Source organism: Stegastes partitus, unplaced genomic scaffold, assembly GCF_000690725.1.
Source record: "Stegastes partitus isolate 25-593 unplaced genomic scaffold, Stegastes_partitus-1.0.2 Scaffold11, whole genome shotgun sequence".
Classification (NCBI taxonomy): Eukaryota; Metazoa; Chordata; class Actinopteri; family Pomacentridae; genus Stegastes; species Stegastes partitus.
Window position 1 is genome coordinate 1,418,260 of NW_007577742.1, and position 21,273 is coordinate 1,439,532.

At 41.2% G+C, this 21,273-nt stretch overlaps 1 protein-coding gene across 1 annotated transcript; it reads left to right on the forward strand.

The window, feature by feature from the left end:
* The first annotated feature begins 5,034 nt into the window (after window positions 1–5,034).
* On the forward strand, window positions 5,035–21,184 carry LOC103361294 (mitochondrial calcium uniporter dominant negative subunit beta). The gene is made up of 8 exons (XM_008287338.1): window positions 5,035–5,369; window positions 16,758–16,827; window positions 16,948–17,115; window positions 19,542–19,646; window positions 19,781–19,941; window positions 20,086–20,289; window positions 20,633–20,749; window positions 20,909–21,184. The coding sequence occupies exons 1-8, from the start codon at window positions 5,271–5,273 to the stop codon at window positions 20,984–20,986; spliced, it is 1,002 nt and encodes a 333-aa protein (XP_008285560.1). The 5' UTR covers window positions 5,035–5,270; the 3' UTR covers window positions 20,987–21,184.
* Window positions 21,185–21,273: the final 89 nt, after the last annotated feature.

Genomic DNA, 21,273 nt, shown 5'->3' on the forward strand with positions numbered 1-21,273 from the left:
GAAAGAAACGTTTTAAATAAAGCTTCATGATCCAGTCAATGAAAACAAATGAACGCTAAAGTGCACATTAATATTTAAGCACTGAATGAGTGAAATAACAATCAGATCAAGAATTTAAACAAAGATGTGTTGATTTATAGGTGCTGATGTTTTGTCATCACAAGAACAGAACTACTGCAAGCACACCGTTGCTATTCAATAATTAACTTCAAGACAAAAATCTGTGCAAGCAGATTTTGTTATTAAAGTGCAGCTTCTCTGGATTGCCTACAGCACACTGAAAAAAAAAAAAAAACTTGGCACACCTCCCATCAGTAACTTCATTCAGCAGGAGAGCTAAATGCAGTCTTACTCCGTCAGCTTGTGGCCAGCATGAGGGAATAAATCTGGCAGCAGGTGATGGATAATGGCCCACAAGAAAGAAAAGAAGACTAACTTGGCAGAAAATTTTGTCTTGTTCAGTCTTCTAACAACTTTACTGCGTAGACCAATAAGGCAATATTCTCCCTCAATTCAAAATCCAAAGAAATGGTTAATTTCAGAGAGAAAAAAAACAACCTCCCTGCCAAAAGCAACATATTGATTACATCCAGCCTCTCTGTCGTCCCTCTTCTCTGGGGGAGTATTGATGGCTTTCACCAATCTTACCGGATTCAGTGCGCTGCTGTGGAGTGAATGGCACGAGGAAGGAAAGTCTGATCGATAAACAACTGTTTTTTAAGAATACTACCTCCTTTCCTTTGCATCTAATGTGTCTTTGTAGAATAATTGTGTTTTTTAACCGGGGAGGTTTGAGGAAAGGCTATCTCAATTTGCATCAGTTTGTTGTGGTAATGTATGTATTCCTGATGAAAAATCTTCTCCAAAACAGATGCAACATGTGCAGAACACAGGTTTCAAGTGCACGCTGGAGGTAATTCAGATTTGTTGGGCTTTAAGTTAAGCAGGTAAAAAGACAATCAGATTCTATGGTGTCTGCTGCACTCAGCTGCAGATCTTATTAACCAGCCTCAGCTTGGTGAGTGAATACCTTATCTATAATATGCTGAAATATTAATGAACAGACTGTGCAGCCGCCACAATCAAAGGCTTTGTAAATGTGTTTTTCCAGACTGGCATTTTGTTCATTGTGCGGTCGAACTTGAAGATAGAAGTCATTAGCAAGTTACTGCGATACTGACCACGCTGTCAAGGCTTCATTAAATAGAAGGAAAGAAGATGAAGAAGTTGAAAAATAATCCTTTTGGCACTTGAACTGGACAATTACAAATATAGGGGCAATTGTGAATAAATCTCAGTCAAATATTTAATCAGAAAAAAAGAATAAAACTTCAACATTGAATGAAAATTAAAATGTGCATTCCCTGTGCTTCAGTATAATTCAACATTATAACAAAAATTCCCTCCTCCTCATGTGCTTTTACATTTCCTCAAATGAGCTCAGTCTATTAATTAACTATGGCACAGTCAGTCTAGTTCCTCACAAAGTCCAACATTAAGCATTAAAAACCCTCTCAGATTTCAGTGCCTCAGTCAAAACCTGGTGAGGTTTTACTTTTCTAACATAAGCCTTCCACATTTTTAAAAAAAGCTTTGTAGACTTAACAGGCTCCTACAGTTACAAAGTTACATTTTCTTATTCTGAAAGTAAAATACATCATGAGTAAACTTATCACGCATCAAGCAACACAATCAAGCTGTAATTTCAGCTGGATTTGAAGTGAGACCAGCAGAGTCAGAGCTGCCGTATTATCTTTGTATCTTTGTGCTGTGTATCAACAAGTGTTCTGCTGTAATGTATTTCTGATTATTTTTTATCCTAATTATCACTTAAAATACTAATAATTCTTTGTTTTGGCTGGTTGGATTATTTCTGGATGGGAGGGTTGGTATCAGTTTTGTCCTGCCAGTCCATTTTCACACCAACAAATCCGGGATTTAGTGCTGCAGCTAAAGGGTACTGAGTAATGTACGTAATTACTTCTGCTGCTGTGTAAATTCTAATAGAGTAATACATAATTAGTTACATTTTTCAAAAAAGCAGCCCAGCATCTAATTTTGGACATTTTGTTCCAAAAAACCTGCTGAGAGATTATTAAAAATGCAAACACAACAAAAAGCAGGTAACCATTTATCAAAAGTAGACTTTGCTAAGTAAGAAACAAAAGTGCAGTTTACTTTGGTGGAGATAAAGTCCCTTAAAGTCAACACATCTGCTTTAAGTGCAAGGTGGCTGATCAGAAAGGTCAGGGGGCTCATGCATGGAGTCGGTCATCGTCACATGCTTGTAACATATGAAAGCAGTAACTGGCACAGGTCTAGAGACCGGATGACACCACCCATTCAACAAAAGGATCGGTGTTTCACACATTTTTGTGACCACTGATGGAGTCACATTTGCAATTTCTCCATAGAGTTCAAACTGGAGCATGGAGCAAACATCACATTGTGTGTCAATCAGCAGCCCAGATGAGCCAAACCTTCATGTTGATGACCATCACTGATGATAAGAAGCTACCATCAAGAGAAGGAACAGTAGGTTTGGCAGTAGAAGTCCAAGATCTGAGACGGATCATCAAGTCAGAAGCACACCAGGAGCATGCTTTGTTGTTGTGTCCTCCAGGGTTGGACAGTCCAGGCAGAGTTCTACTGTAACATCCTGAGGTGTCTGAAAAAGACCTTTTGTATCAAATGATCTGAACTGTGGTGCGATGCCATGTGAATGCTTTAATGAACTGTGTACCCGGTCACAGTGTAGTTTTTTGGCCACAACAACACAATCATCCCTACACACTCACCCTGTTTGGTAGGTTTGGATCCTTGCGATTTTCTCCCCTTACTCAGAATGGAATTCAAGTTGAATGGTCGCTCTTCTGACAGAGTTCAGAAGATTCAGCGCTCATCACAGATAGCACATTTACATAATGGGATTTCCAGGAAATGTTAAAAGAATAAAAGAAGCGTAGGAGTGCTGCATCGCTGCAGAGACTACTTCAATAGAGATGGCAGTCAAACCTTTATCAGGTATGGTTTTTGATTTTTATAGGCTAGGTCTAACTAATTTTTGATTGCACCTTGTAGTGTGCTAATATTCAGCAGTTAAACTGCCCACTCAGCCTGAGCTCCACCTCCAATATCCATATCACACTCTACCAGAGCTCAGCTCCACCTCTTTCAGTATCACAGTATTACCAGCTGTCATGCAACTCTTGAAATCTATTTTAGACACTGTCTTGCTCCAAACAAACTAACGTAAAACCTTGACGGCTTTTCTTTGACATCTGTAGTTATCATACAGCAACAGGATCAATACCGTTTCCAAATTGATAGTAACTTCATGAATTATTGAAATCCTCTCACATGTCATTGTGATGCTACAATTTTAATGTTTTTATGCTCAGCAACTGCTACTGCACACAGATGCATAGTTTCTGCGGTCGAAACACTGAGAACAAAGTGCTGAGTCCATCAGCGTCAGTTGCTACATTTTTATTTTCAGCACAAGTCCCCGTCACTTCTAACTTCCTCTCTCAGCAATTTGGCATGGAAATATCAAAACACAGCCATTGTTTTGTGTATGATGAGTGTGTCAGACAATGTCGTGATTATAAAATCAGTAGCTTTGCGATGCAAATACGCAGCTTAAAAATAGCGCTGAAGTGACAAGCTGGTTGTAGCAAAACATGTAAAACACCTTTATTGGGAATTCAGCTGTATAAAAATGCAGCGTATGTTAGCACAGAGAGCAGGAAAGGAGCAAACAGAAGTAAAGGCTGGCTGAGTTTTCATTGCATAACAAGTGAAGTGAAAACACAGCCAGAACTTATTTATTAGTTTAAAATTGGTTTTAAAAGTTTCCACCATCTCTAAATGTCTCTCGGCGTAAAAGTTTCCAAGGTGTTCTGACTTGTGGACATATGTTTAAAGCTAATGGTAGCATCAGCAGGGCTGCAGGGTGGCGCAGTTGGTAGCACTGTTGCCTCGCAGCAAGAAGGTTGCCGGTTCGCATCCCGGTGGGCGTGGGTTCTCTCCGGGTTCTCCAGCTTCCTCCCACAAGGTCCAAAAACATGTTGAGGTTAATTGGTGATTCTAAATTGTCCGTAGGTGTGTATGTGAGTTTGCATGGTTGTCTGTCTCTAAGTGTGGCCCTGCGATAGACTGGTGACCTGTCTTTGCCCTAAGTCAGCTGGAATAGGCTCCAGCCGCGACCCTCGTGAGGATTAAGCGCTGTAAAGATGATGGATGGATGGTAGCATCAGCCACATTACCTTTGATCACATGCCCACATATGACCAAAGCTAATGGTAGCATTAGCCACATTAGCTTTGATCAGATTCCCACATATAACCAAAGCTAATGGCCGCATTAGCTTTGATCATTTGCCCACATGACCCAAGCTAATTGTACCGTTAGCCACATTAGCCGCACAACATGCTAACACTAATGGGCTTTTCATACTCCAGTGTCAGTCTGCTACACTGTCATGAAATGAAATGAAATGAAAAATACTTTATTTATTTAATTTATTTATTACTATTTATTATTTTATTTATTTAGTCATTCCTCAGATGCTGGAAGTGCATTAAGACTCTTGTGTTCACTCTTGCAGCAGAACATGTAGTGTTTTGCTACAAGAGTTAGCCAAAGCTAACAAACACGGCGGACAGCTGCTCATTCTGAAAGACTCACCTTGACAGCAGCAGCAGGTAGGGAGGGCACATATTTAACTTTGAACTAGGGGACTATTAGTTCCTCAGTTCCTACTTACCAACTGAGACAAATTCGTAGAGGAATGGCGCCTTCACATTCCCACCTCCAACTTCCTAAAACACAATAAACGTGGGGTTTTTTTTACCATGTGGGACCTTTCCTTTAAAGTTGTGTTAAAAGAGGTCCCAGTAAACGAGCACATACCAGTGTCTGTTAGCTATTAGAGCTGCTCGGGATAAACAGTGAGTGTGGGGGTGTGGTGTGTCGGATGCCAGCTCCTCACTGGGCTGGGCAGACACATTCCCGCAGGCTGCTTCATGCAAAACAGACCGAGCAGAGAGAAAAAAGAAAAAGGGGGGGAGAAAGGAAGCGGAGTGAGGCGCTGAGCGGGTGTTGTCAGGAGGAAATGCTCTGTGTTCCTGCCTCGGTCCTTTAGCTATCACCTCCTCTGTGGGTATTTACACACCTTTACAGCCGCTTTTTTTAAAAAGTGGAGCACCGGGGCTGGGAGCAGCGCACTGTGGCGGTATGAGCCCAGACCACAGCTGAACCGGACGACCATGGCTTCGGTGCGGATTGTCGGCAAAGTTACGGCGAGACTTTTGGGAAGTGTTCAGCCTCTCCACTGCGGTGTCAGACACACTACGTTGCTTCACCAGGTAAAGCCACTTGTGTAGTTAAATTCACTTCTCGTTAGTTTGCTCCGCCAACACGCAGCCGCTGATTTCCGGCTTTTCTTTGAACACAACACAAAGCCTTTTGTGATGCGTTTGAGGCACCAATTTGCGTTATCTCAAAGAGCGGCCTCTGTTGATGTAAACTTTAGCTAAAAAAGCAAAACAAAACATGCTGATTGGTCTTTTCCGCACACTAGAGGGTGTAATAATGTTTTCACTTTCTCCTTGTGTCTCCTGTAATGTTCATTCAGGACAATGAATAAATTATTCAAGTGCATTACCCAGCTCCACAGAGGGTTAGTAGTCTGAACATGTCTCCATGACTCCTCCAGCCTTGTAGAGGCTTATCCTGACTGTACATTATCTCATCTGTAAAGCAGCTCTTATTCAATTACTCCTCTGCAAAAGCTGTTCAGGGACCAGGCTGCTAAATATTACCTCTAAAGTTAAAGCAGACTTGCCTCCCTACAATCCCACAAGACGCTCACTAACATTGGGAAGCTCTGCAGCCCTCAGCACAAGAGGCAATTTCTTATTATATCCTGAGTCACCATCTACAAGCGCTGGCCTGTATATATGCTGCCATCCATCACAGACCATCATGTCCAGGCAGTAAAGCTGTAAGGGTAAACGACTTGGTGGGCAAATCAGTAGACGCACTTTTGGAGTGTAGTGCACAAGGGAAACACTGCAGAAATGAAACCGCACGTTGAATCAGAGGATAACCACTTTTTATTTCTGTGTGGTTGAACTCACAGTTCTATTAGAGAGCGAGCTGTTTTAAAAAAAAAAAAAAAAAGCCCGCTTTAAAACCAAATCTTTTACCGTCCATCGCACCAAATTGCAGCAGTCAGCTATATTGCAGGCAGGCAGATCCCAACTGGGCCTCCAATCTCTGACAGCGTGGGGAGAACAGAACATACCGCTTTGATGAATGCATTTTTAGTCTCCATACTGAGCGAGCACTGACATATAGTTTGTCGGATTAGGAAACAGAAATAACAATGTATCTGTCAAATGGGCAAGCTGTCATGACTCACTCCCGCAAGCAAGGATGACTAAGATGAGCTCTATTTTTAGATGGTATCCTATATAAAAAATTGCAGCTGCAGTTTTCTTCTTTTTGTAGGCAAAGGGTTCCTACGGCTAGACGCGGAGCAGCAAAGGTTAGAGAGGTGCTCAAAGCAAAAACACAACTCCTTCAGCTCATCAGTATGCTCGTGGTGCGCTGTGCAGGTCGTACTTTCACCAAAGTGTGGTCAAAGGTCACCGCTCCCTTGTTGTATTCACAGAAGATTCAGTAGAAGCAATGTGTTGTCTAAATACACCGCCGGCATTATAAATACACAGATGCAGACGTAGGCAACGACAGAAATAGCTGAGTCTGCATCATATGGATGGAGTTGTTGGGGATTTTTTTCGATTACTAGACAGAAGACAGAATGGGGGACAGGAACTGAAGTGAAAGAACGTGGAGATATCATGGAAAGAGAGTCTCTGTCAGCATCTTTAACCATCAGGATGCAATTTACAAACTACAGAACAGCTGATAATCGAGAGTAGGGATCGATCAATTATAGGCCCAACCGATTATTAAGGCAGATGTTTGGCATTTTTAAATGATGTGTATTGTTATTTTTATTGACCGATTTTCTCAAAACACATTAAATGTGCTGCTTTGGCTCTGATACAGCAGACTCTCTCTCTCTGCAGTCCCTCTGTGGGCTCGAGCAACGTTGAATTGATCAGACTCAGTACTGTAGTTGGAAGAGGATTCTCAGTGGATTTTCACCTCTCAAAGACAACATCCATATAGAGTGTTTTTACAGGAGTGGTGCCATCAGCATGTTTTAAATAAGCACTTGTTAATAGAAAGCGCTTGACAAGTCAGTTCGCTTCTGCTGTAAACAAAATCGATGTTCATAATCCAGAGAGCAGGTTTTCAATTTTGCACGAGATTCTTTTAAATGAGTCGTAGAAAGGATTAATTAAGTTGTGAGTGGCAGCCAGCGGGGTCACTTTAGAGGCTGTACATTAGAACATGGATATAATATAGGTTTGCCTGGATTTTGACATTAAAGGTCTGATTAACTTGCAAATCTTTACTAAATCCCTGGTTGAGGACCCCCATCGATCGTTTGTAGCAGCAGTTATAATGCGAGCGTGAGCAGGCGCGGATTGAGTAATGAGCAGCCGATGGCATAAGTAGCTCAGGATTGGGATGTGATCTCTTGTGGGCAGCCAGGGCGACTATCGTATTCATGTCGCTGCTCTTGTATAAAACCGTGTGAGGAATCATCCCCCCACCGAGAGTCTCACCGGAGACAGTGTGCTTTAACATTTATAATTTTTGTACCGCCTTCAGCAAAAGATGTCCGGGGCAAACTCATTCACCAGAGGAGTGATAGGAGGCTCGGCTTTTATGCCAATAAGTGCTGATGCTGTCAGATAAGTTCTGTCTTCTTGCCAGCCAATACTGTAATGGTATCCAGGTAAACCTAATGTGAGGAGGCTTCAATTCTGAGCAACACAGGAGAGAAATCTGACTGACCTGCAGGACACTTAGGAGATGCTTAGTTTGTTCTCCACTGGCTGCTTTTTCTCTGTGTTAACGGTAACAAATAAATAGAGCAGCGTGGCATTCTGGTAAATATATCGGTTTTCAAATATTACCTGGAGTCAGATGAGGGAATCGATATCAGTCTCATGTCTGTGCATCCAGTAGTGAGAGGTTCAGTAATGAACGAATGAGGCTGAGCTGGATGAAGAGGAGGAAAACGTCAGTCTTTTGTATTGAGATGCCATGCTTTAAAGACCATCTATGTTGTGGGTCTGTTTTTACAACCCTTGGGCACACATGATAAGGTCACATCCTGCCTTATTTCCAAAAATACAACACTGGCGTGACAGTGCTGCGAATTAGAAAACATCAAAACATGCTCAAGTGTTTCCAGATCGTACAGAGGAATCTGAAGAAAACAGTGTTGTTCTTATTTTTGTTCCTTCACATTTATTTCTAATCGTATTTTGAATGTGTTGAAACAATGCTTTATAACTGAACAGAGACAAATGTTTGCTATTTCACAAAACCTGGAAATCCCACAACATCAACGCAGCTGAGCCAAGCGTCACTTTGTCACCGAAATCGGTTTAACTTTTTCATCCATCTCTTGCCCTGTAGCTTTTTATTGTCTGTGCTGGCATTAATGCTGTAGCAAAGAAAAGGTTTCATCTGAGCAGGACTGACAGAATCTTTCACAGTATGAGACTGGCCACGCTAGGAGTAAATGCAGAGATGTGCAATAAACTGTGACACAAGTCTTTTTCATTTACTTATGCTGTACTCTGTAGATTTCAAAAATTGTTATCTTAAGCTGAAGTCCAGGGCAGCTCAAGAGGGAGGACCCTTCAGCAGAGCAATAGGATGGTCAGAACCAAACAGTGAGTTGAGTGAATCTTAGACTTCTGTTTCGCCATTTGGTCTGGAGTGTCAGATGACAGTTTCTCAAATTTAATTGTTGCTGGGAAACGTTGTTGCACGCCACAGTTTTCTTTGATCTGGATGTATTTATCTGAAGGATATCCATAGATACAGTTATATTTACTAGAGGGGGCAACAAAGGAAATTAGGTTTTTATATTAGGGTTACGTGTTTTCTGTCTTGTGGTTACCTTTATTTCCTTCCTTGCCGTTTTGTCCACCAGCTTCACCTGTTTAATTTGCATCTTAAAACCTGATCATAGGAGTGTATGAGTAAGTGGAGTCTATCATAACTTTAAGAATACAGTAAAAAAAGCTGTTATCTAACACTTGTGAAACAAAATTATACAAGTTATTTTTCTTTCCAATGCAACATTTGTCACCTCGAGAGATATTTAACTCCTGTTTCGCTCAAATAAGATTTAAAGTTTCGCAGTTTTCTTCAGGAAACTCATTACTGATCCTGTAAACAGATATGCATAGACAAACTTAAATGTATTATCCTTGTGACTTCTATGGATAAATAACGTGATGGAGTGTGACCTGCCTTGGTCACATGTTTGACACGTTGTCATTCAAATCCTTAAAATGAAATCTGTTGCAAAGGCATAAGGCTAGCGTATTTATTTATTGTTTTATGAAGAATATTGACTTTGGCAGAAGAATGTAAATGAAAGGCTGTGATATAATTTACAGCATTATGGTTCCTGCTGTGTAATAACAGTCTCTTGTGTTATTGCACTGAACAGCCTGATAACAAGTCGTAAAGTTGTGTTCAAAGGACGAAGCAATTCATAACTCATTTAGAATCCCATTTTCAACATGGGTGTTTCCCTCACTGAGAGCTACTTTTACGTAAACCTAACACAGTTTTAAACAAACAAAGTAGTTATCCAATGTGCTTCTTGTCTTCACGTGACCTTGTGATGAATCATCTTTTAACTATGTGTGACCAAAAAGGGAAATATGACTAACTCGTGTTGGCAGAGGCAAAGTTTGTGTGGCGGTTTTGCATTTTAGTTTGCATTTTTGTTAAGACTGAGCTTAAGTTGGTCTGTGCTTTGGAAGAGCTGTTTTTGCTCCAGTCAAATAGCTTTCTGAAATCTGAACATTCGCGAACACCACATGAATTCCTGAATCGCTGTCCTCCTCTTTGTTCCCTGCGTTTCAGTATTCAGCTCCTTCACTGTGAGGCGCTAGGTTGAGGGTTGAGGCTTTCTTAGCTGACTGCAGCTTGCAGAATCTCGAGTCAGGGATAATTAATTATGGCAGTTTGGACTGAGTGATTATTAACTGTAAGAACAAACTTCCTTCCTCCGCTTGTCACCCTGCACCACCCATTTGGATTGCAATAGGCACAGATGAGAAGTTCTTTGAGACAGACAATTATCCTTTTTGCATGGTAGAATAGCGATTTGGAAAACTGTCAGGAAGTCAGACGCTTGTTGGACCTGCTTGACTAAATATATCTTCTCATTCTCTGCATGCATTAAGCAAATGAAGTCTGGCTTTTGATTTAGAGAAATGCCGTTTCCATCTTTTCATCCTTTTTTTAAAAACATTTTACAGTTACCAAACATTTTATTTCTCGTATTTGCACGACACAAAGACACGACCTTGTGTTCGTACAGCACGTCGCGCTGCAGTCACCTTCTTCCCACTGTACTTTCTCTTTGTACTCCTGACTGAACCGGATCATTACCTGTATAAGAGAAGATAAATGGTTCAATGCAAATGGTTTTCATGGTAGAATGCTGGCTGTTCTCAATCTTAATGGCAACAGGGAGTAATTCAATTTCTCTTTCTGGCAGCCTTCGTTTTTCACCCCAGCCTTAAGCATGTACATCACACTCACACATTTTTATGCCTCGGTGTCGGTGACAGCTGAAGCTGGAGGCGATCTGTTTTCGTCCGTCCGTCCTTGCTCCTGCAGGGAATTTCTTCAGATTTGGCACAAATGTTTCCTTGGACTCAATGATGAAGGGATTAGACCTACTGTAGGTGGTTACAGGTCACTGTTACCATACGTCAGTCACACTTTAGTGAACACAGTGTATCAGGAACGCCTGGAAGAAATGTCCTTTCATCTGGCACATCACTTGAACTCAAGGATCAATTTGATGATCAAAGATCCAGATCACTGACCTCATCAAACACATTTGGCTGTAACTCAATAGGTCAGTTGTACATTTTTTGAACAATGTGTAATAGGATAAAATGATGAAATGAGGACATTTTATTTCCAAAAGATCAAGTCTGGACAGACATGGATGTAAACTACAACTTGCCACGAGGCAGTAATTCTAGTTCTCTCTGCTTGTCAGTAAGATACTGTAAGTCATCCTCTTATGATCCCATGTTTAAGGGTAAAAAGCCCCTTTCCGTTTGCCTACTGAGAGTGGGAGGAGATTTCTGTAGAAAGTCAGCATGCAACAGCCCATAGCTCAGCTGTGACAGGATTCATAATGGAGCGACCTGCTGGAAGACTGCAGGGAAAATGAGGCTGCTTGTCACCATGATAACCCTGATCACTGCTCGAGCAGGAAGCTGTGGACTGCCGGAGGAAGGAGATTGAGTTTGTCATCATATTCCTAAGTTTTCGCTCGCCGTCTCCTCCCTACTCTTCTTTCCCTGTTGGCGTGGCATAAATAAGAAACGCGTAGCTCAGGGGGTAAATATACCGTCAGCTGATTGTTCTGTGGAAGAACAGTTGGAGGAAATTATTTGGTGATGAGGGACAGATGTGCAGCATTGTTCCCTGCGGCTCTAAATTGACTCCCGAAATGTGTGAAGGACAATTGATATACAGCGACCACCCCGCACTCCGAATATTGATTCGCTGTATAACTGGGATGTGTGTTTTGTTTTGATAAGCAGACAAATTTCCCATTGAGAAGTCAATATCACATTTAGTCACACTGTGGAGTAGCAGCCCTTTCTGCAGGCTGAGTGCACGTCATGTGACTAAAGTTAGGCGTGACTGCCTGTGACTTGTGTGTTTGTTTTGTATAGACTAGTTTTTAACCTGCGGTATGTTGTAACCCTTTGTTATATGCTACACGATCTATGGGTGTGTCTGTCTCTGCACGGGAACAGTGAAACTTAGGTTAGGAATATTGACATTTCCACCTTTGTTTGCACTACTCCAGTAGTGGATGGCGCTCAGACAGGGACGGAGCTGACCTTTGTTGCACTTGGGTGCAGACCTGGTCGTCTATGTCTGCCACATCTTATGTGTCTAAAGGGGTAAAGCAGTTATTAATCAGTGTATGTAGAAATTACATGCATAAATTCATAAGAATTTAAGCTATGTAATGGTGTCAGTATCATTTGCAGCTTTTTTTACTCAGAAGCTGCCACATTTAGTGATATATGACTGTTAAAATCATTGTCCCCTTTGTTTTATCTACTTAGTATGTTACTTCCAGCAACGTTAGAGTGAAATATTTCACTAAATATTGAACAGATGGACATGAAATTTTACATTTTTGGATTTGAGTGAAATATCATGTCAACGCTTGCTATACTTTTACATTCATGTTACATAGAGGATGGATTTGATGTTTCCTTGAATTGTCTAATAGCACCACATTTGGCTTATGTTGAAATATCTACAAACTGAGGACAGTCCGCTTAGTTGTACTTTGTGTTGAGTAAGAATTCGTAATTGTTCTAAGAGTTAGTGTTCTGACATGTTGTGATGGTTAACAATGAAACCATTATCAGTGTCGTGACTGCACTGACTGTAATTGTAGGAAGGGTAGCATTCTAACTTTTTTGCTCGAAGGGCAAATAAGGGAAGCACAGAGCTGCGAGAATGGCTGTAGACTGTCTTGTTAATACCAAAGGATTCTCTGGCACATAGAAAGCATTATCACATTTGATCCTTAAGTGAATGTAATGAGGCTGGGAGCTCATCTGCGGCTTTTCAGTAGTCTCTTTCAAAACTCTGCTCAAGAAAATAGGATGTAGGCCCGGTTTTCAGTTTCAAACTCAAAATTCAGAGAACACACTGCACCTAAACGCACAGAGACTGCTGCTGCTGCTGCTGTCAGTATATATTGCACTTCTTTAACGTTATTGCACTGCTATGTAAAGGTATTTGTAATTGCCACATGGAGGTGAAAAAGCTAAAAGGGTCACCATTAATAATGCAGCGTGTTACAGACACAGACACATTCATCACCGAGCTCTCAAACTGCATTATCTGCCACAGTGGTCACGTTCTGTTGATTTAAAATGGAATTGGTACTGTGTGTGTATACAGAGCATATAAACTGCCTGGAGGCACTCAGCTGTTGAATTGACTTCGGTCAGTGATCTTTCACATACACACATCTGCACAAACACACAGCTGCACACACGCTCCCCGTTTGGTAAAAACACAAAGCATTTGGCCTCGCCCTTGGTGCTTCGCTTCAGATCTGCTGTTGTCACATTAGCAGGGCACCAATGGGCAGATTGCTCGACTCACTCCCCTGGACAGGAACCGTTTGCTAATGAGAGTGACGTGGTACGTGCATTTTAAGTCAGAATCACAGTTGTGCACTTAGCAAAACGCAAAGGCTGCAATTCAGAATATGTGCTATGCAGTGACCTGACCCAGAGTTTAAACTGTGGTGTCAGTGGTTTTATAAATGTGTGCCGTCCTCATTGTTTGACAGTTATGCTTTAGACGGTCTCTCGTGTGGTAATGCTCCGTTACATGTTTAAAATCTATTCCACAGTGAACACTGAACTGAAGTCTGACTCTAAAAAAAGTCAGATCAGATCAAATTGCAATATCTGTCAGAAAAGTCTCAATTAGATATGTTCCTCAAATCATTCAGCTCTAGCTGGCACTTAACGCCTGCTCCACTCAGCTTAATGAAGCACGATGGCTGCAGCACCACTCTTGCCAATATCAAAGCTTTCTTGGGCTGTTAAACTTCCTAGTAATGTGTTTGTTGTCTGACGTTAACTCTGAGCAGTCACGGACTAGCTGGATGTAAGATGGTAGCTATTGCTTTATTTTGTCTGGACGAACTAAACCAGTAGTTCTTTATCTTTTTAGCCTTTGATTTGTCAAAACAAAGCATTGTCTACCTGCAGCCCGTTCTGTGTAGATTATGGCCTCAATGTGGACACCAGTTGAAAGCTGTTTAACTGAAGAATGATTTTTCCTTCTAATATTGTTACATCTGAATGATTTTTGGATAAGTTTTATAATATTTCATAAACAAAAAGCTGAAATCTGTCAGAATGAAAAATGCATTTACGATTTTCTCTGAGGTTAATCATCCCATTACTCCATGTGACTTGGCTCCCGGGGGGAAAATGCTATATATAGACTACTGCACATCGTCACGAAAATCAATAGGTGGAATGCTTTATGGTAGTATGGATTTATTGGTGACTTTTGCAGTGTGATGAAATACTGGACATCAGGTATTTTATTTTCTAGGAATGTACTATATCACAGTATAAGTCTGTATGTATGTTGTGATGGAGGACCCAGGGTATACCATACTGCATCTACTGAAGCTGAAAACATTATTTCCTTAATAGAGAAAAGAAATAAACCTTTGCTAACCATATTCTTTTCTCAAGTTTCCATTTGGGTGCTACATTTCCCTGCTGTTAATAAAAATATAAACCTAACAGTCATTTTTGCCACTGTCCATGGAGAGCTGGATGTTCATGCAGGAAGGTTGAGTGGCAGCTTTCAGCTGTACAGCAACATCTGGAGATCTTATGCAAGCTGAGCAGCTCAAATTTGTCTCTTTGGGATCACTTTGTTTGGCTCTTTTCGGGTATATAAGTTTGCAAGAGGCATTTGCAGCTTCATGCAAATGCCTCTTGCAAACATGTCTGATAGGGCTGAACAATTTGGGGAAACTATCTTTTCTGACAGATACTGCTTTAATTTGTTTTGACAAAAGGCTTGACTTTCTTTTAAAGTCAAGCCATGGTTCAATATTCACTGTATTATAGACTTAAAGTGAAATGGAGCATTACCACATGAGATACCATCAAAAGCGCGACTGTGAAACAAGGACATTGGCATCATTTTGGAAAACCGCTGACATAGTTCAACCCTCTGAACCACAAGCAGTTTCTGGGCATTTTTTGCTCCGAACACATCACCTTTTTATCACGTTTTCATCCAGTGGGGGTTAATTTGTCACTGCAGAAACAGCACAACCATGGCTAGAAGTAGAGAGAACTCAAAGATGTCTTCTGTGCAGTATGACGCAGTTATAATTCCAGAAGTTATTTTAAAAAAAAACAACAAAAGTTGAATTTAGTTGTACCTTTATTTTACAAAAATTGAAAAAACTGGAATTAACATGTATTACATTTTCTTAAGTGCCCACAGGTGGTGCTGATCTTGAAAAAATAGTGAGCCCACATACTATAGATACTGCTACTTATATTTGTATTTGTTTCCATACTTGTTTCCTATCTGCTCTGTATAAACACAGCCTGCAGTTCAGCCCAGTAGCGCTCAAAGGTCGTTGAATTGTTGTCATGTCACTGCTGGTTGCAGCTGAGTCACTAATAGCTTCTGGTTTGCGCTGCAGATGACACAATTTAAAGTTTTTTACAGAGTCCATTTAGTGCAAATTGTTCCATTTTGCTGACTTTGAAAAGGAGATGCGTAGGATAAAGTGATTGTGATGAAAAGCACTTTTTTTCCATTTTAGATATGGATACTTCGCAAGTGAACACTACAGCACAGATGATAAGTTAAAGGACCATCGGAAAGTACAAAATCTGAGGATTGTCTATGTTTATCTATCTGCCTGTCCATCGTTCCTCCTGTTAAAGCCCCGTCTTGCAACTGGTAGATTGTAGGAGAGGGCACATCTGCTCTCCGTGCTTCAACACTAGTCTGCTTTCTTCTCCCTTGAAAATAGACGGCTCCCTTGTTCCTCTTTAATGTAATATTGATTGAACAAGCTCCCAGGTGAAATGAAAAGGGATGGGCGGGAGTGTCTGCCACATCCCTGGTTGTCAGTTTGATAAAGATGTATTCACATGGGACTCCCCCTGACTTTCAGCTAAATAAGAAACATTGCAGAGGAAACTTGAAAACAAAGTGTTCCAGCATGAGGACACAGGTGGTGTTCCGTGGTTTTATTAGAAAGTTAGAGGATACAATATCATGAACCATTACAATTTGGATTCTGAACATACTAGTGTCATTAATCATGTTGTTGCGATCACATTTTGTGTGTTGCGTTGACAGTTTTTCTCATATAAGGATGTAAAAGCTGACTGCTGAGACTAAAATCAGGTTTTTGACATATTGCTGAAATTGCTGCCTTTTAGCAAAACCCAGTAGATTTAAATATTAATTAGAGATTTGAGTTTGCATTTAAACCAGGAGAAGGACTTCACCCAAGGAATGTCAAGTACAGGACAGAGAAGTACTCCGACTAGAATAATGAGCCGTTCTTTATGGAAGCTTTCTCCATTATCAGGAGCCTGGGAGGGACTCGAGGTTTTGCAGTGTGATTGCACTTTTTTTATTGGGAGTCACACTGGCGCTTCATTAAGCACTGAATACGGCAACCTGGAATTAATTGGAAAGTCATGCATCAGCGAGAAAGAGCTGGTTCAATCAGAGGTATCTGTACTATCTGCTGGTCAGATTATAAACTGTATAGATGGGAACTGAAAAAAGCATTTGAAAAGCCAGATATTTTTCTAGAAGAAATTTATATTAGTGTAAAAGCACATTCAGAGCAAAGTCCAGGAAACTCAATTGAAGTGGCTTTTTGGCAGACGCTTTTTTTCAGATCCTTCTTTTCAGGATGCTCTATAACGTCTGCTGACATGACAGTTTACCAAGGGAGGGGTGTGTGTGAGGACACACAATAAACTGGTCTTTCTTTTTCTTTCCAGATTCAACACAGACAACCTTCACTGGGAAAGCGTCCAGCTCTTTTCTTCAGTACACTTGCGCCCTCTGGAGGTAAAACACCATTACTACAGTCCCACAGTAAACGTCACTTAATTTTCACACTTTTTGGCAAAAATACACATTTCAATTAAGATTTTTCAGGTAGATTCTTCCTTGATTTTTTTTTTCCAGATGTGTCTTTAAAGTACAAATATGGCCGTTTAGTCCTGGAGGCCCCGTTGCCGTCCAGGAACGAGAAGTGTCTGTTCTTCCTCAGGCCCATGCTGATGAGCGTAGGAGACCTGATCGACGATCTGCAGAGAGAGGACCCAGGAGCCACCGCTTCTGTCTTGTCCACAGGTACAACAAGGCATGACGCTAGATATGCATCTCCAGGTCGACGACATGCTTCAGACACAGTCAGTCTGGTTTGCCAAGTTTTGTGTACCAAAAAAAAAAAAAAAGCAGCTCAGAGCAGTTTAGCAACATGCCTCAAGAATATCGTGTCACAAAGCATTTACTCATCGCCAGCACTGCTCCAGCGTCCACCCTACAGGTTTTAAAAGGTTAATCAAGTAAATCATTTCATGGTTTCATTGTTCTTTGCTGTTTAAGGTCTGGGCAGTTATAGGAACTGTGCCACGCATTCCTGGTAACTGGGTTCATGAGTCATTGTTTTACAGCCTCTTTAAATGGAGTCATGTCTACTTTCACACGTCAACACAGGTTGCGGCTTTACAGAGGAGCTCCACTAATCTTACACATTTGTTTACAGGTCTTGGAGGGTACTAGTGCATAAATTCATGTAAATACTTGTGTGTAGTTACTCGAGACAGGTTTTGCTGGGTCTGAAGACTATAAGTTTGAAAGAATCAGGGGTTACAAACAGATGGAGCTACAGATCTGCGTAGCCCGTTTCTGTGCTTGAGGTGGCAGCTCATGGCTTTATTGGCCTCGACTGGCATAAATCAAAAATCTCCCAACAAGCTGTTGGTGGTAGAGTTGTATTATGGGTAAAGTTGGAGCCAGGTTTTTACAAAGAAGAAGAATGTGTGCAATAAAAAACACAATATTTTTACTTCGGCTACATTAATTCTTCCTCCTTTTAAAATGGTTCATCCAATGATTTTATAAAAGTGCAAAGCTATATTGAAGAAGTACTGTTATATGTGCGAGTTAGAAGCATTTTAACAAAAAAAGGATTTTTCTGTCTTGAATAGAATAGAAGAATAGAAGAGAACATTATTGATCCCTTTGGTGCAAACCTCAGGGAAATTGTTGTACTAGAAATAACAACACAACACCAACACAACATCAGCAACAATAGTAACAATAATAATAATAACACTGGATACAGTAACAAAATTTGCCAAAGTGCCTAAATATTCCACACAGTCTGGTGATAGATCATGATGCTCTATCTCACCCCAATGTCCTCACTCCTCACCCCTCTTGGGTTGTTCAAGTGTTTTTTGAACCCTGCCTTAAGGAGCTAAGAGTATTTGTAGAGCTAGAACATTCAGGAAGGTTTTTAAAAATTGCCATTCTGTGTCATTCCTATAATTATATCGTGGCCTGTCAGATCTGTCTCGGTTCCCAACCCCCAAGCAGTAAACCACACCAGCAGGTTGTTTGGATATGGTGTAATCATGTTGACATAGCTTTATATCTAGAAAAGTTGACTTATCATCGTTGGTCCATAACACAGCAGCAGGAAGTCAGCGCTGCAGAGCTGTCTGGTGTGTAGGCAGTCCAACTGTCCTCAATTATAGTACTGGTCCCTAAAATCGAAGATAGCAAACAACTTTAATCCAGTTGCACTTTCAGTTGTTGCCATTAAATGCTTCGAAAAGCTGGTAATAAAATTCACAAACTCTGTAGATTCCCAACAGTTTGTAAACTGTCAGCAGATAAGTGGAGGTGACCCAAGTGTTTCTCTTGGAACACGAACAGAATTTATGCATGCATGTTCTTTCTCCGACTTCAATTCACCATCCGACCAGTGAAGCCGACTGTAAAGCTGGCAGACCTTTGAATGCCAACACCCACCTGTGACTGAATTTTTAATTTTGGTACAGACAGTTCACAGGTGGTGAGGATGAGAAATAAGGTCTCTGCCAAGCTCACAATCTGTACAGGAAACCCACAGGGCGACTGCTGCTGCGTCAGCCTCAAACTGTACACCCTGTAGGACAACTATCTCATAATTAAATACGCAGATAATAAGAGCGTCCTTGGCCTCATCAAAGGTGGGGAACAGTCACCATACAGGGAACTTGGGGGGGGGAGGACGACAACAGTGACCATTTTCTGAACATACAGTCGATATCGTATGGTGTGACTTTGGTTTTTTTTTTATGTCCATCGGTGCTTCTTTATTTACCACTTTCTGTTTACTTGGTTGACTCTGATCAATGTACTTGTACTGTCCTCTATCTGTGCACATGACAAGTAAATAAACCTAATCTGATCTAAAATGCTTCGACAGTAAGAGGTGTGACTCACATTCCCCTGGAAAAAAAACCCTGCTTTTTCTCTGAAGAAAGTAGGTTGAGGCAGTTTGACACAAAGATTTTTTTATCATTTTAGGAAACTGGACTTGTTAAAGTGAGCAGCATAGATTTTATATTAAACGAGAGGAGAGTCTTTTCCCCGTGAGTCTCATTCCTGCCAAGAAAACACTGTCTGTGCTTTATGCAGTGTATGCCAGTCTCTCAGACAACCATTTTTTCTGAAAACTTACAGGAATTCAATTAAAGTACTAAAGTGGAATCTTGTTCTAACAGACGGAGAACGTGTTGCCAACACCACGCTGATAGACGCTCTGCTGGACAAGGACTTTCAGCTCGTCATCAACGATGCAGTTTATAACGTCAGCTCTCCTGAAAAGGGTACAGCACATTTGTCTCAGTCATAAATAATTCTCATTTGTCTGCTTCACAGTTATTTGCTGGTTATTGTCTCTCCTCTTGTGTTTAATTTCGCTTTCTCATCCTCGTCTACCTTCTTGTGTCCTCTGCTGCAGTCTGCACGTCCAGCGAACACGCCAGGGACCTGGAGGACATGAAACATGTGGTGCACCTGCTGCACACGGCGCTCCACCAGCCTGAACACCACCTGCTGAAGGAGAGGCAGCTGCTGGAGAAGCTGGACAACCTCCAACAGGAGCTATCACCTATGGAGAAGGTAATACATGTGTCAGGATGTCATTAAATGCCTCTTTCTCCTCTGTTGGACCTGTTTGATGTTCTGTTTTAGTCCTGGTTTAAAGGAGACAAATTGCTTTTTCTTTCTTTTGAGACTCTCCCTCCTTGTTTTATTTCCTGACAGATGAAGGCGCAGCTGTCCCGTTCAGCAGAGTTCCACGCCTCCAGGAGTCTCTGGACCGGCATGGCCGTGCTGTCTGTGCAGGGCGGCGCTCTGGCCTGGCTCACCTGGTGGGTCTATTCATGGGACGTCATGGAGCCCGTCACTTACTTCATCACCTACGCCACCAGCATGGGAGCTTTCGCCTATTACGTCCTCACCAAACAGGCAAGACTCAGAGACTCACTTCAGCTTTGTTCTCCTTGAATATAAAGAAACAGTTCAGCATTTCGGGACACACCCTTTAGCCTAGCGTATAATCTGGAAACAGGGTAAAAGCTAACCAAAAAGTTTTTTTTAAAACTGTCACTATGAGGCTGCCAGACAACCCCTCAGTTACTTGCTATGTTATCTGCCAGCTGTTTTATGTTTACTAGATATGAATGATATCAAAAGTCTTGGCAAGTTGGAATTTCTCATTTTAGTTCGGTACACCTGAAGCTCCGCTGTACAAAACCCTGATGTGTAAAAATGTTTTTTAATAGTGATGCGACTTTACTCTTTCCCACAGGATTACATATACCCAGATGCTAAAGACAGACAGTTCCTGCGTTACTTTTACAAGGGGGCCAGCAAGAAGAAATTCAACGTGACAAAATACAACGAGCTGAAGGATGAGCTGGCTCAGGTTGGCTCACTGATTTGTTCTAGCTCAGAGTGTTGGGAGTCACACTTCACCTTTAGATGTTTTGAATGTACAAAGAACCTTACACTGCAGCTGATGTTTTTCCAAAATCTGTAACGAGTACGATCCACTGCTTCTAACGTCTGTCTTTCTGTGTGTCAGGTGGAGGACGACCTGAAACGTCTGAAATATCCGACTCAGCTCCAGCTGCCACTTGAACACATTCAGCCAAAGCCATAGACGAAGCCATGAATAACAGCCACTCACACTTTACCAGAGCAAAAACAAATTTCCTGCTTTATTTTGATAATGGCGCCTTTTTTTAGGAATCCATATCATTCTGAGTTTTGTTTACTACCTTGATAATGACGCCAACTGTATCCTTGAGAAATATACACAGTCTGATGATGAATGAAATTAAAAAAGTATTTCCCCAAATTTGCTTGTGTCTGTTTTCTGCCTGATGTCTTTTTCCAAGTATGTTTTAAGTATAGTTGTGATTTGAAGAAAACTGGTTATTAGACAAG